Consider the following 16851-nt stretch of genomic DNA (forward strand, 5'->3'; position numbering starts at 1 on the left):
CTACGATAGTGTAAACAAGCCTAGGATAGTGTAAGAAAAAAACACTACAAAAAAGACCTCAAATGCGTTAAATGAATTTCCCAATAACGCACTCGTGTTTATCTTTTTTTGGTCATTTGGCTACCTTTTTTTACAACATCTTGGTGTATACGCCCCTAAGAAGACCTTTTCCTCAAAAATTTCTTGGATCATGAACTCCTCATGTGCACCAAACATTTAAGTTGCCACTTGGAAGCTTCTAATGCACACAATCCTTTCAATCAATCTACTCCATTGAGCTCTCAAAACAATCTTAGTATTTAATCCTCTATCCTTCATTTCTTATTCAACTTTGTAAGAGAATTTGTGTATGGATTGATATCTTAAATTTTATAGAAAGATTATATATGAAAACAAATGATTGCGGAGTTTTATAATAAATGATTTATAGGAAATAATATTTTTTGAAGGTTTTGTAAATTATAATCTTGTGTAGATTTGATTATGGGAGAAATTATATGGTGAAATATGCTTAACTCTTCAAAAGTTTTGATGTTTTGTCTTTACATGACAACCACTTAGAATATAATATGTTTTAAGTATGTCATTTATAGTCATGGGAGATTAGTTTTTTTTTAAGATTGTCTGAAGACTAATCAATGTAATATGAATTGATGGCAATTATCTCAAAACTATGTAATTGAATTCTAATAAATTATCATGTGTACACTAAAACACTAGAAATATGGAGCATCCAAACACACACGTGCATTTTTCAAAATAACTTTAAGTTAAAGTTAACAAAATATTATGTTGTCTTAGTAATATTGTTTCCATGCTATATATTCTTACACTAGAAGGAGGATCATCTTATTTCTCACTTCTTTATTGATCTTATGTATGAAATATTTTATATTGATTTTAATAGTTGATGCATTTTACAAGAAATGAATTTATTAAATTGAATATATAATAGATTTATGATGTTTCATTGAAAGTTTTTATTAAGTTTTGTGCGCAAATTTTATATTTCAAGATTCAATAGTATGTACATGTATATTTTTTTAAGTTCAATATTATATTATATATTTCATGTGTATCTCATTCAACAACATAGAAATGTTACTATTTATAAATGTTTTTTTTTAATTTAGTAAAATAGATTCTTCTTTGACATAGAGTTGTATATAATTCATGTATATCTTTATATATGCAGGAGTTCTTTGCTATCATGGATGTCTTTGACATAGATGAACTATTAGGTGAAAATCCCCCACCACAACCCCCTCCTCCTCCTCCTCCACCTCCACCACCACCACCACCACCCCCTAGATTGGATGAAATTCGTTTAAGAGAACGAATTAATGAAAACCTACAAGTGATTGAACAAAACATTGCTGCTATCCAAAATGAGCAAGTCACGCCACCCCATCTTGTAGAGTTTGCAAAATCAATGCAAACTGTTGTCGAGTCAGTTAGATCTGTTGATTCTCAATTAGATCAATTTCATAGACGACGACAAGAGTTGCGTGATTTTTATGCCGATGGTTTAACTTATAGACAAATCATAGATTTGAAAATAACCAAAGCTCATTTATGTCCATATTTTACCAACCCAAAAACAAGAGAACCAATGTAACCTAACCAGAAAAGAATTTCAATTAGGTGGTGTGTGCATCCAGAAATGGCTAGATACTTTTGGGATAGATGGTGGATGGTTTTTGATTATCCACCACATCGTAATTATGAGGTCCCTTTTTATTTTTTGAAGAAATTATACTGTGAGTTTGTAATGAACCAAAAACCAAATTATTTTGATATTAAGTCATTCCAGGGTGTTGGTCGTGGAATGCCACAACATAGATTAGGGGCACGGAGTAATAATCCCCTACCGGATCCACCCATAGTTCCACTTGTTGCTCCATCGATTCCTGCAGATGTCCAAAATACATCATTCATTTTGACATTAGATGCTTTGACTTCCCTCACAGGTAACCTGAGTGAGCAAGCTGCTCACATGGCATCTGCTCCTCGATGGATGCCACATATGTGTTCGAGTTGTCATGAGACGTGTGTAGGTCCTACTACTGCTGCAGGATCTACTTTAGTTCCAGATGAGCATGATGCAGCAGATGATAGTATGATGACATCTTATATGGATTTTCTTTGCTCGGATGTTCATCTTGACCAAGTATAGATATATATACATGTACATGTCAATCTTTTTATGTACTTCATTAAATATAGGTATAAACTTAGTGCATGTCTTTTTTTATACAATCTAATACTTCATTAAAAAAAATTTGTTTATGTAGATAAGGACTACGCCTAATATTAGAGTCAATATTGCATCTACTGGAAGACAACTCGGCACACCTTATGGGGTATAGTATAAATTTCTATCTAGACATTGTACTAAATCTTTTTAAGTTAATATGTTATCATCGTATATTATATAAATTTTCATGTTGATACATTGAATGCTTCTTTCTCCAGGATTCAGGTCATGAGGGACCCTCTACATCACATCGAGAAGAGGGTCTGACTATTGTGACACCATCTATTGTATGTATCTTATAATTCTTAACTTAAATATGAAATCTTACAATATTGTAACTTAACTTGAAATTATTTAGTACACATATATATGTTCACTAAATATGATTTCATTAAATGCATGTATGCAGGTGGACACTACCATTAGGATAGGTTATCCTCATAATTTTGATCAGAGCCAATTTGAACGCACATCGACATCCTTTGAGGTATTAATATGTAATACTTAATTTGATCTTATTTTGACTCTTAATTTAAGATTTAATTGGACACTTTGAATTTGACCTTGTACAGGAGTTAGCTAGCACTGCATTTGGTGTTGATACTGCACAAGATACTGCTAGAGGAGATACTGCTAGAGGGTTTGATGAGCATACGGTAAGTTTGTAACTTAATTTATGAATTCTACTATATTTGATAAATGATTCTTTTAATAGTTAATTTCAAGTAATATTTTAATATTATTTTTTTATTGTACAGCATGAGACAGGTGGATCTGGACCACGTCCCGGGGACAAGAGAGATACTGCTACAGGATCTGATGAGCATATGGTAATTTTGTAACTTAATTTACGAATTCTACTATATTTGATAAATGATTCTTTTAATAGTTAATTTCAAGTAATATATTAATATTATTTTTTTATTGTATAGCATGAGACAGGTGGATCTGGACCACGTCCCGGGGACAAGAGAGATACTGCTACAGGATCTGATGAGCATATGGTAAGTTTGTAACTTAATTTATGAATTCTACTATATTTGATAAATGATTCTTTTAATAGTTAATTTCAAGTACTATTTTAATATTATTTTTTTATTGTACAGCATGAGACAGGTGGATCTGGACCACGTCCCGGGGACAAGAGACCACGAGATGTTATTGATGATAGCACTTAGATTTTACTATTTATTTGGCTTTGATATGTACTTTTTTATGGACTTTACACATTTGTTTACACGTGCACATACTTTATATATATATGGATAGTTGCATAATAGGATTAGATCATATATATTTTGTGCATACTTTATATATTTTGTGCATGTTAGATATTATGTGGAGTGAACATCATGTTACCATCTAGACATATATATGGATTAGATATTATATGGATTATGTGGACTTGAAATTTTACTGTTTATTTGGCTCTGATATGTACTATTTTACGGGCTTTACATATTTGTTTACACGTGCACACACATACTTTATATATATGGATAGTTTCATAATAGGATTAGATCATATATATTATGTGCATACTTTATGTGTATTGTGCGCATTAGATATTATGTGGACTTGAAATTATGTGCACATTAGATCATATATATTGACTTGAAATTATGTGGACTTGAAATTTTGCGCATACTTTATATATTATGCGGACTTGAAATTTTATTTATGGAAGTTGTGCTTAAACAACTTTATAGGCATTATGTGGACTTGTAATTTTATTTTTGGAATTTCATTTAAATAGTTCTTGTGATTAGATAAACTAAATGTGCATACATCATGAACTAAGTATCGAAACATATCTTATAATTATAACATATTCTAAATTAAAAAGTATCATTTAACAAATATAATGAATAGAACTTGATTAAAACATAATTATCTCATTCATAAATTTGACCAGTAGTCTCTCATTTATGTATATTGTACACAAAATGTAATCAAGAAGACATATCTAAAATAAAATAAACAGTCTATATAAATAACTTTTTTTTCATTGATGCCTTCTACTTGTGGTAGACCTGAAACAAAATTTTACTAGATTCATTCCGTTATACCATCTGCATCCTCTCTCTTTTGCAAAGCATCTATAATTGTCTCGTGCTCTTCCATAGAGAGAGTCCATAATTGTTTATTAGCAGGCCTACCACGATATCTATCCAATTTTATATTAGTTGCCACTACCAAATGCGAGTAATGTATAATCTTTTTCTCTAATTCATAATCTTCAAATGCCGGCAATCCATTCTTTCTTGTTAGATATTTGTGTAGCCAAGTGCCAACAACAACCACAGATCCTGTTGGATAGTCATAACCATCATCATCTACTCGAGGAGTAGTTAGCTTATGTTTTGGCTCTACACATCGAGCCAACCAATACTCTGTCCCCTCTTCATTGTCCTCTGGTGCAACAACAGCATAGACATGTCCTGTGCACAAAACAATTTTATTTTAATATTTAATGAAAAATAAAAACAAAAATATACACTGTAAGATTTCATAAATTTATGTACTATTTAATAAATCAAAACAAATTTCAAAAATAATTTTACCTTGTTGTATAAGATCTGAAATGCGATCATAGTCATTTGATGCAAACATTTGATCCATATCTTCATCAGTTCTTTCATGTGGATCATTTGCATCTATGGGTGTCAATGATCTTTGTTGCCATTCTTCAACCCATTCTTTATTCTCACAAAATTCCCAATCTCCGAAAACACAAAACTGACAAAAGCAAGCAAGTTGCCTTGTGAATATAGTCCATGTGTTTGAATTAGAACTCTTAAACGAATGCCATTTAGCTGATCCAATGATGGTATTACAATCATGCCGAATAGGAATACTATCTTCCTCTATCAACCAGAAGAAATGTCGAATTGCAGAGTTTTCAGTTGATCCTTTTGACAACTTTGAATTGCACCAATCTACAACTGCACGAGCATCTCTGAATTTCACTGCATCCTCGAATTTCAATTGTTCTCTAGCAAGAGCTCTTTTTATACAGGCACCAGCTCCATCGTGTTCCCCCTTACCATGTCCCGCTTCAAAAAAACTCCATAAATGTTGGACATTGGTTATCTTGTGAACTTTGCATAGCCAATAAAACATTCTTGCATTTTTGAATTGTCCAGTGTAGTTATCTGACCATATCATATGTTGTTTCATGTCAATTTCTCTTTCCTTAAGATTATCATAAAATACCTCGAAGCAATGTTGGACAAACTCTGAAGAGTGTAATCGATTATCACTAACATAGAAATGATACTCCCTCAAAAAAAATTTGTTATCTTCTGTACTATCATGGTCATGTCTATATATAATGTGCACAAATATGGCCACTTGCACTGAGTTGTAGTATTGTGATTGAGTTTCCCCTTGTGGTTTTAGAGTATAATTTTCTACAAAATCCACAACTGATACTATTGTTCCAATTGGAAATGTGTTCTTGCATATGCGAAACTGTCCATCAAGCCATCGGGCATGTTGGGAATGTTTCACATATTTTGGAACAATATGAGTTTTAAACTCACTAATAAATGCATTCACACTATTCTGTTCTGTAATCAATTCTAAACGTTTCCCCATCTTTCCATCCTTTAGAGGGTATTCTATATTTTTAAATCTCCTAACATCAACCATTTTTTGTCCAAACTCAGATGAAACATGTTCATGCAAACATTCACCTATCAAAGAATAGTTCCCACATAAATTGCAAAGACCATAAATGCATGAACTGGAAAGAAATAATTGTTCATTAGGTGGTTTACAAAATAAACTTCCAATAAAATCTTTTATACTTTCAGGTGGAACATAAACACCACAATCCTGCCCAAGATCATTACCATGCAACATACAACGAATATATCGAAAAACATCATAATAGTAATGAAACTGGACATGAGTTTTACAACAACAAGATATTCTTTGTTTGTTGATTTTAACATACCAGGGTTTGCATTTTTCAAATGATCTTTGACTAATTCGTAAATTCATTAACACAGATTCATCACTAAATTTTTTAAAGAATTAAGTTTGAGTCATGTCAAGAAGATGTTTTGGATGAGGATCACGAATTTTTGATCCCACTCTTAACTTTAAAACATCTCTAACATTTGATGAAACTCTAGTGTTATCATGCCAAAATTTTGTAATTAATTGTTTAGTTTCATCATTTAATTTCATGTCTGACCTTTGAAGTCTACCACTAAAACTCCAATAATGGTTTAGTGGATCAATTTCAATTGTGTCTCTTCTTTTGGCCGCTCTTGACAAGGTTCTACGATGTAAGTTCAAATAGCCACTTATATCACTTAACATTCTTTTATTAACAATCATTTTGTCAACTATAGCAGTCGTTATAACTCTACGTGCTGCATTCTTATCTTTAGATGGACTTGTTTTTCCTATAGAATCGATGGCACTGGCAACAGTAGATACAACTTGCTTATATGATTCATCTTTTCTTTTTGGTTTTGCATAAATACCTATTTTTTTCATGACTTTACGCATTTTTAACATTTTTATTAATTGTAGCATTAATTGACATTGGAATCCTAACTTTTTATTATAGAAAAATTGTTTATATAATCTGTTTGCATGTGTTCTGATTTGTCTCCAAGAAACTAACCCATTAAGATTATCTAGCACATTGCTATCAATAGTAAACAAATTACATTCATTTTCTTTTAGAGATGGTGGTGTAATATTTTCAATTTTTATTTCTTTTCGTATTGGTGTATGAAATTTATATCCAGCTTCATTTAAATCAGCAATTTGATTGGCATCATAGTCATCAGGATTTAAAAACATACCAGGATTCGCATCCACATCAACAGTCATACCCGTGTGTGGTTCTACATTTCTTGCATCCATCATGATGTCTTCAATGGTCTCATCTACAACGGGCACTGAACTAGATGCTTCAGAAGTGTTATTCAATTGCCGTTGTTGTGATCTTCGATCTCTTTGGCGTTTTGCCTCCTTCTCTCTTTGTGCTTGAATTTCGTCCTCTGTCATTGTCCTCTTTTTTTTCTTTTGACGTTGCTTAGAACCCATTTTTACAAACTCGTCTTCAAAAAATCGTGTAAAAAATATTAAAAAGTACTGCCAAATGATGTAAAAAATCTTTGTCAGTACGGATTTCAATGATAGTGTGGTAAATCGATGCAATCTATTTTTTTTTTTACAGTAACGGTTATTTAGAAACGGGGGCCCGTTATTTTAACAACGGGCCCCCGTTTTAATAACGGGGGCCCGTTATTTAAATAACGGGCCCCCGTTTCTAAAAACGGGGGCCCGTTGTTAAATCCAACGGGCAAAAAATGAAACGGGCCCCCGTTTATAAAACGGGGGCCCGTTATGCAAAATTGAATTCACAACCCGCCACTTGCCTCAGGATTAGGCCCGGGATAGGTCTGGGATGGCCACACCTGAGACATGAACCTGCAAATTCAAAGCTCCATGAATGAAAGCACAAATATGATGAAATGAAATAGTTTCGTGCCTCTAATCAAAGAATTTTTATACGGAATTGAAACCCATTTCAGATTATACTGTCTAGATTCTAAATATGTAAATTAATTTAAAAATTGATTATTTTAACTATTTTTCATTTAATTTATACTAAATCAGGGTCATAAATTTGAAATATTAACTAATTTTCTTAATTTAATAACTTATTTATTTTAATGAATTTTGAAAAAAAAATTATATGTCATCAATCTACACAAAATTCTTTTCAATTTAAAAAAAAAAAATTCAAAAAATATTAAGTTTACGTCAAATTATGTGGGTCGTACACGTCAAATTTTTAAAAAGATAATTACGGCCATTAAAAAATTAATTAAAAAAAAAATATTTGAAAAAAAAATACAGAAAATATGCTCATCAATCTTCAGTGTGTTACAAACCATTTCCCAAAACGGTTTGAGAAAATAATTTTAATTGTGTCAAAAAGTGTGGGTCGTACACATGCATGGTATGGTCCTGAAACAGGCATTTTTAAAACATAGTTTTTAGAACTTCATTCAAAAAGTTATTTTTTATTTTGTGCGTATTAAAATAAATTACATATTTGAAAAGTACACTCAGAGAGCTATCTTTTATATTACTGACTTTTTCCAAGATTCAATCTCTAAGTGTTTCAAAATTTAAGCTCAAGTGAGACAAAATCTGAAAAACAGGGAAAACACTTCCACTTTTTGGCCAAAAAGTGGACTCATCTTCTTGCACTGACCCTGAGATGAGCCAAAAGTGAATGCTCATCATCAGCGCTCTTGAACCATTTCTCGAAAGCAGTTTTCATTGTTTGTCGATCAGTTATAGATCTTGCCTGTAGATGACTAAACCAATCTGCTACTCCCTCAATAAGGGTTTGAGCGAAAAGCCTAACAACCACATCTTCGTGTTGCACTGCTAGTATCCCAGTCACTACATTAAAGGAGTTCAAATGTTCTTCAACTGAGATTTTCTTGTCTCCATTGAACTTAGGTAAAACATCCCTAGCCCCTTTTGGGAGAGGATTATGAGCACCGAGAGAAAGAGGCCCGACTGTAGCGCCCCATGGTTGAGCCACGATGAAAACAGGAAAAATAGTTACAAGAGGAGCTTGAATTCCAGAAAGCGTTAATGCTTGCCAATTGCTAGAAGAGAGAGGTACTTTGGGAGTAGTTTTAGTAGGGAAAGAAGGTCTACTTTTAGCCTTCCTCTCGGGAGTGAAATTTCTAGAGAGTGAGAGCCCTTGCAGTTCTTTAAAAAAGTTATCAACAACTCCCTCTCTCCTTTGTGATCTGGTATAAGGATGAGAATCCAGTTCTATTTCTTCTAGGGTCTCTGAACAACTCTATCAACCACAATAACTTCTTGGGCTATGGGAACCCTTTTCAACCGTTTACCTATTTCTTTTTCTCTTTCCAATACCATGCGATCTTGTTCATACTATAGGTTATGAGTAAAGCTTTCCAGGCAACAACGTTAAGGTCAAAAATAATATCTTCTTAGGTGTCTTCAAAATGTAAGCTAGGTTGAAGTATGCATTGTCTAGGAATTCTATCGGAGGTTAAAACTATGACTTACTCATTTTTAACAAATATATAACATACTAATCGATTGAATGTTGACGTTCCCCAACAGAGTCACCAAAAATCTGTTAGTGAACAGATTTTGTCTTTCTTTTAATGAATTAATTCAAAGCTCTGTTACCCTCTTAGAAAAACAAAAGTTCAACTAAACAGTTGAGTAAGTGTGACATACATCACTTCCCTCTGAGTTTTTAGATAGGTACAACTCCCTGCATTAGTTATTCATGGAATAATCTAACTAAATGAAACTGATGTGCTTTTAACCTAAAAGCATGTAAGGCTACCTACTTCATTCTTAGATGAGGGGTCGGTAATATACGAATATTTCAGAAAAACCTTTCTTCAAGATGCTTCACCACGAAAACCAGAAGTAATCAAAGCAAAGTTCAATAACACTGATTTCAACACTTCATAGAAATAAACAAGAGAAAACAAAGTCTCTTTTCAACCAAATATCTTTCTAAGTAACATAGAAAGAAGCTCCAGATTAATAATAGCATTCACCATCAGAAAGATAATCACAGACAATTTGACTGGATTAATATTCGCAAAGAAACATTACTCCATGGATTCAAACTCAAGGATTTAAAACCTCAAAATGCATATGATCTTTATATGTATATTCCACACAACCAAGACATAAAGATACACACATAAGTTCCTTCCAATTTCATATTCTGGAAAAACTGATCACTTCCTTCATACAAACAAAATTTTCTATTTTCTAAGTCTACTGTTCTAACCCCTTCTAAATCTTTCTTATCTAACTTATAGTAGTCTTTCGAAGAATAGAGGAGGTCTCCTTGAAAACCTGACCTCCTCTGAAACAGTTATAAAACTAACAGAGTATTTAGGGGACAGATGTCCCGAAGTATTTGCAAGGTTTTTTTGAAAAGCATTTAAAAATAAAAATAAAGCATAAGCATCAAATTATGCTTCATCTCCAATGCCATCTCCTCTTCCACTTTTCCAAACATCATGGGCGGTTGTATGCTCCTGAATCATAGCCTGACTCGGATTCTTCATGGCATTAATTTTCACCTTTGCAACTTCCTTTTCGCACTTGTGTTTTACCATTTTCTCGGCATGTTTAGGTAACTGATCATTGCTAATGAACGTCATGGATTCAATTCGGGCAATCTGTGTTATATCTTCAGAACTAAAGTTTCCTTTGGCCCTAACTTTCTCCATGTGCAATTTAAATGCCTTTACCGCGTCCTGTGTATTCAGCTCATAAAGTCCTAGTTGCCCATTGTGATCTGGGTTAACCACTTTATTATCATTGACCAAGTTATATTGAAGTTCCTAGAGCTCGTAAACGGAGGCTTTGGCATCAGAGATTACAGCCTTGAATGTAATTACCTACCACGCTATGGTTTTCTTCAACACAAAGAGCTATCAGTCATCAATTACCAATTTTATTGAGTTTTCTATTAAAAACTCAGTGGCCCCATATTTTGCCATCTTCGCGAACATGGGTAATACGTTTTCCCACTTATGCTCCTCCTTTTCCCATTGCATAACTTGATTTTGGATCTCTGCAATGAGGTTTTGAATTTCATCGCATAGCTTCCTAAAATCTGTAATATATTTTTCGCCATCCTTGGTCACCCCTTCAATCCATTTTTCTACGGCCCCTGCAATAGAAAGTGATATAGGAAGTGCTCCAAAGCAGCCTAGGTTATCAATGAATTGGGCTAACACCCTGATGTGTTGTTTCAGTTCCTTTTTCTCTTGTCTTTCTCTGACATGGTGAGAATCTTCTTAGCCGTCACATTGAAAAGGTGGTTATCAGAGTCCCTGCTCATGTTTTTGAGATCTACTTTGGTGACTTCAAAATCTTCTGCATTTATTTCTTTATTTTCATCCTTGGGTTTATAGGAAGCAACTTCAGCAACCCATCTCCCGATCTTTTCATCAGCATCCAACCTAGTAATTGTTTTGAACTTCTTCTGTTTAAGACCTTTTTCCATGTATTTGACCACCATGTCTTGAATTGGGATGGACACTAGGATCGAGCTCTATTTCTTACTTACTCAAGTAGTTAACCATTTGGAAATTGTTCTTGAACTAGTTGTTCTTCCAATTACTTTAGGTGGCAGTGTCATGGCTACAGTGATTGCATGGGAATCCGTGGTGTTGACAATGTCACTATCAAGGTCCTCGACCTCAAAAATCTGTGGATCAAGGGTCTTGTCTTTCACCTCTGTGTCTCTGACCTGGTCCATTTTCTTCTGTGCAACACTTCGTGACCTTGTGTATCGAGGAGCAGGAAATTTCAAAGAAGGATTAGGCTCATGCTTGGTGTGAGATGACTTCTTATTTTTACCTGCATGAACATGCATAGAAGTGGGGTTAGAAAAGTTGTTTGGAGAACATAGAGAAACCACATTATCTCTTGCAGGACCAATCTTGATGCCTGATTTCATTTCTCTTTTCTTATTAACCCAATCTATAGTTTTTTCCAAGACCCTTTTCATTTTGAACTGTATATCATCTTCTTCTTCCACATCCCAATTAATACAGGATGTTTCAGGTTCAGTTTGATCTAGATACCCAGGTTCAAATAGCTCTAGATTATCTTCTTCGATCCTGCTTATATCAAGTTTCACTTGTAGTGAAACTACCTGTTCACGAACCATTCTCATATTTTCTCTCTTGAACACTTCAAGTTCATCACAACAATCTTCCCAAAAGTCTTCCAAGTGTGGGATAGGAAGGTGCGGCATCAAACCAAGGCTCCATGAGAAACCTTTGTTATCAAATACATTCCTTTCTTGATACAGTTTAAAATTAAAATTCTTCAAGTTAGCTCCTATTCTCAATGCATCTAACATTGAACTACAAGATAAAGTGCCCATTTGAACAGGGAAATGATCTTCCCATTTATCTTTGGGTTGAGCTTTCTTAATTATAGCAGACAACTATTTACAAATCTCAGCAAGGACAAAGCAATCTGGACAAAAATGAGGAAGTCTGAAAGGTTCCTCTTCGAAACCACCTACCCTTACATAACAGAAATGAGGAAATTGAACAAAGAAACTACCATATCTTTTCACCAAGGTCTGGGCATCTTCAGACATTCTATTTGATTTCATGTTCTTCAATTCATAGGATAGGTCCCCCAGGAAAGCATTATGCACTCTCTTGAAATCTTGTAATGCATTATCTCTTTGCAGCATGGGGTAAAAGGCATATATAGAAACATCCCCTTCAACAGGTTGCCTAGGAATTCCCATTATCTTTTTGGTACATGCCAAAAAATACATCAAATAAGAAGACATGAATAAATTTTGTTTGAACTTCTTTGCCATGCTCAGTTGTTCTCTCATAGAGTCAGCAATAAGCTCTGCCCAGTCAAGGAACTGCTTTCCCTCCAACACCAGTTGCACATAACAGTAAATCCAATCATCAAGGCTGTAGGCTTCGGCTGAGCCTCTAACTCGATGTAACAACAACATAACACCATGAATTTGGGGAAGCTTGTGATTTTTGTTGCGGTATTTAGGTAGCCTAGAGTTACCTCTATGAGGAGGAACTATCAACCAATGCTTCACTATATTGTTCTGGTGTCCACTCTTGTTTGTGTTGAACTCAGTGATTGATTGGGTAGGTAAAAAATTTGAGAACTTGTAATCTCGCAACTTGAAAACAGAAGAAATGACTTCCCTATTAATCATGAGGAGGGTTTCACCATTGTCCCTCTTGATAGTTTCAGAAATAGGATCATATCGCGCAATGCACTCCCTAACTAATTATGGGCAAGGAATAGCAGGTGGGAAAGCTACTGCCTCTATCAGACCACTACTTAAAATTTCTAGACCAAAAGAACCATCAATACCTTTAAATATCCTTTCCTTCAAGGCTTCCAAATTCTACCCTTTCAGGTCTGTGTCACTGACAATGGGTTTTGTGCAAGCAAGACTAAAAATATTTTGGAAAAGATGCAGAGTGGACTTCATAATTTATAACCAACAACCCTTATCTCTCCACGCAATTTTATTACGAGAGAGAAAAACAACTAAAAATCACCGAAGAAGATAGGAATCAAAACTCACCTTCACGGCTGAAAACAATCAAATGACTACCAGCAGAAAAACCTTCGACTAGACACTCTGAAGTAATGAAGAATAGGTTTTAAAAATAAATCACTTCATACCTTATAACAAATGAAGCACCAAAAGCTCATTAACTGCATTAATTTTAGCCATCAACTCAAATGTGCCGAGCATTGGGATTTGACATCACACGTGTGTATTGAATGCATGATGATGCTCTCGGGGTAACTACCAATTCCCAACAATGATTACTTGCCTTCAAAAATTGGCTAGTCGATGACACCCGAGATATGGCCAGATCTTCATCACACTTAGCAATAAATGCACCATCATGTCATTTAGTCTTTTCTATGAGACCCACCCGATTTGAACATTCATGAACCATTTGAACTGACTTCATGACGGTTCAGGTAGTTCAAAGCATATGCTATGCCAAGGAGATTTTCCTTTGGGAAAAGATTAACTTTGTTTATTGTCGTTGGTCCTTTGAACTTCCTTGAACATGTTGAACATCACTGAACTGTTTGAACTAGGTTCAAACGGTTCACAGCCTGGAGAAAGAGTATATGAAACATCATCTGCGACCATGAAATAGAGTTGTTGTAAAACACTTGACATAAACATTAGCCTAAAAATGTCTTAGACACAACTTAGAACCTGCGGTACCTAAATGAACACTATGAACTCTTTTCAGGATGGTTCGAGGGATTCATTAGGTTCAAACAGACCATTGAAGCGAAATGCTAAGGATTTAGAAAAGATTTACAGGAGGATTAGGGATTGAACCAACGAACTTTTAACAAGATTTTGGAAAAAGAGAGAGAAAAAGGACTCAACTAAAATTTTTGCAACGCAACTCACTCTTGTTATGAGGGACGAATGACAAGGTAACACATATTGTATCCAACTTTCACCATTATAATAATAACAATAATAAAACAAGTCATAAACCATAACTGATCACTAATTCCCTCTCGTATACATGAAAAAATTCTACGTACCTTCCCACCATCTTAAGGAAGCTAAATAGGGGAGAGGGTCGTGCACATGTGAACCCTTACTTCACACTTCTCAAAATCTTATGTGTACATTTTAAAATTTTCTCAATTTTATACGGCAGCTTACTTGTCAAGTCCCCTACTTCAATTTTTTTTTCAAATCCACATGGTCAAATATGATGCCACATCAGCATGCATTTTTATGAAGGTGTCCAAAATGGTTCCAAATTGTGAGAAGACCAATAGGTGTGCACTAAGTCATGGTGTGTGTTGATGTGGCATCACATGATTATTATTTTTTGAATTTTAGAGGTACTTTTAAGGGATAAGCATTGACATGACATTTTTAGGGCACCACTATTGATCTCATTTTGTCCAAATACTATAGCATATGTTGGTACGTGCTCACCTATTGATCCCTCTCCCTTAGCATAAGTAAATTTCCTCCAATATGTGAAAATTCATTTAGGCAAGGGTTCCATGAGGGGGGCTTAAGCGCAATTTTAAAGGAAGAGGCGGTCCCAAAAATTAAAAGTTTTTGTGTTGCACGATTATTTGGAATCTTTTCCAAAAAAATAGAAGTCCTAGTTTTTAGGCATGCAAATTTGAGCGGGTGAAAATGGGGTTGGGCTAGAAATTGCCCACCAGCATAGGGATGTTGTAAATTTAATTTCTATTAAAAAATAGTTTTGGAGGGAAATAAATTATTTTTACTTGTTTTTAATATGTACATACAAAGATATTATATCCATAAGACCACCAGGTTTCTTAAATTTTGAAGCTTAAATTTTTAAGATGACCTACACTACACAATTCATGGAACCACCAGCTTTAAAATTTTCCTAAAAAATCTCAGCAGCTCCAGCTATTTTTTAGGAAGCCCCTCTATAAGACCTCAACCTTGGCTTCTAACTTATAATATTTGACGAAAAGATTGACGTCATGAGATACATTGTCGACAACTCGCCTATGTGAAAATGAGGTAAGGAAATGGGAAGCATAGTTAGTTGAATTGAATGCAACGTCATAGAGACTATATCTATATAATATCAATAAGCCCACCATACCATCATACTGTTTACTGAAACATACAATATTTAGGTCCCTATCTCCTTAAACACCCATTCTTCCATTGTCCCGTGAGTTGCGGCGAAGGTTTTTTCTGGTCAGTACATATTTGTCACCGAAAGTTAAGCCGAGTTGAACACGGAGTAGTTTAGTTGCTATGAAGACTTATGTACAACATCATTCTTGTCTTTCAAATCCATGCACCACTTTGAGAGGACACAAATTATGGCGTAGATTGCGGTGGAAAATTAAATTAAAACCGACACCCACTTGCACGTTGCTCTGGTGTGTTTTGTATGGTAGAAGAGTTGACTGATTAAGTAAAATACATAGACTATAGTGAATTCTTGATTCAATGTTAATGCCGTGGGAAAATGCATAGAGAAAATAGGGTATGTAGGGGCCCCACCATGTGCGGGCGCACTCTCTAGTATTTTTCCAGTCGAATGGCAACTGCATAATTGAGGGAACACCAAGCTATAAATATGCTTCTTCTGCTTCTCATCTTCTCATTGTCTGCTAAGTAGGTAGCTCGGCATTTAGCCAAAATTGCTTGTTTCTTACTCACAATGGCTCTCCGCAATCAAATCTTAATCTCAATTGTAATTGCTATTGCAGTATTTTGTAATGTGGAGGCGAGGGAAGGCGGTTTCTTCAATCCTCCTGTTGCTGTGAAAGAAAGCGCCCCTTACCTGGATCCCAAAGAGTATTACCCAACGGGTAGGGAGAACAAGTACAATAGCTATTCCGGTGAAGGGCAGGGCAACGGTTACGGAAATGGTGCGGGTGAAGGTGGCGGCTACAAAGAGGGCGTCAATGGCTACGGTAAAGGCGCTGAATACACTACACAAAACGGCGGCGGAGAAGCTTTTGGCAATGGTGGCGGCTATGGCTCGGGCGAATGGCACGGTTCCAACGGCGGCGGTGGGTATCGAGAGGGTGGCCAATACGGCGGTTACAACACTGAGTTTGGCAATGGTAATCGCTACGGTACAGGCTATGGTTCTGGCTTCGGCAATGGCAACGGAGAATACGTTCCTAACAACGGTTATAATCAGGAAAATCCTTAGAACACTATATGGTGTTTTTTCTTTTCAGTACCATCCTCTATATAAAAAATAAGCAAACATTCTAGACGACGTTCCAAAGGGAACTGATGTCTGTGATTAGGGACAACAAAATTCCTGCGAATAAATCTTTTCCATTAAGAAATAGGTTACGATTACTTATCCATGCGTATCATGTTTCAGTTCAACGTTTGCCATGGCCTTTCCTTGTATTAAGGTTTTCCAGATATATGTTTACTGTACTTTGTTATAAACTAGCGTCTTTATATCTAGGGAAAATTATGTGAAGGATGCTAGAGATACCTATAT

The 16851-nt window shown here is 35.0% G+C and overlaps 1 protein-coding gene across 1 annotated transcript; it reads left to right on the forward strand.

Annotated features, from left to right (window-relative positions):
• Window positions 1–16044: 16044 nt before the first annotated feature.
• Window positions 16045–16545, forward strand: LOC131874374 (glycine-rich cell wall structural protein 2-like). The gene has a single exon (XM_059217716.1). The coding sequence runs from the start codon at window positions 16045–16047 to the stop codon at window positions 16543–16545; it is 501 nt and encodes a 166-aa protein (XP_059073699.1).
• Window positions 16546–16851: the final 306 nt, after the last annotated feature.

This window comes from Cryptomeria japonica, chromosome 3 (genome assembly GCF_030272615.1).
Source record: "Cryptomeria japonica chromosome 3, Sugi_1.0, whole genome shotgun sequence".
Taxonomy (NCBI): domain Eukaryota; kingdom Viridiplantae; phylum Streptophyta; class Pinopsida; order Cupressales; family Cupressaceae; genus Cryptomeria; species Cryptomeria japonica.

Coding starts and splice junctions, on each gene's coding strand:
- LOC131874374 (XM_059217716.1), top strand. CDS start 16,045: ATGGCTCTCCGCAATCAAATCTTAATCTCAATTGTAATTGCTATTGCA.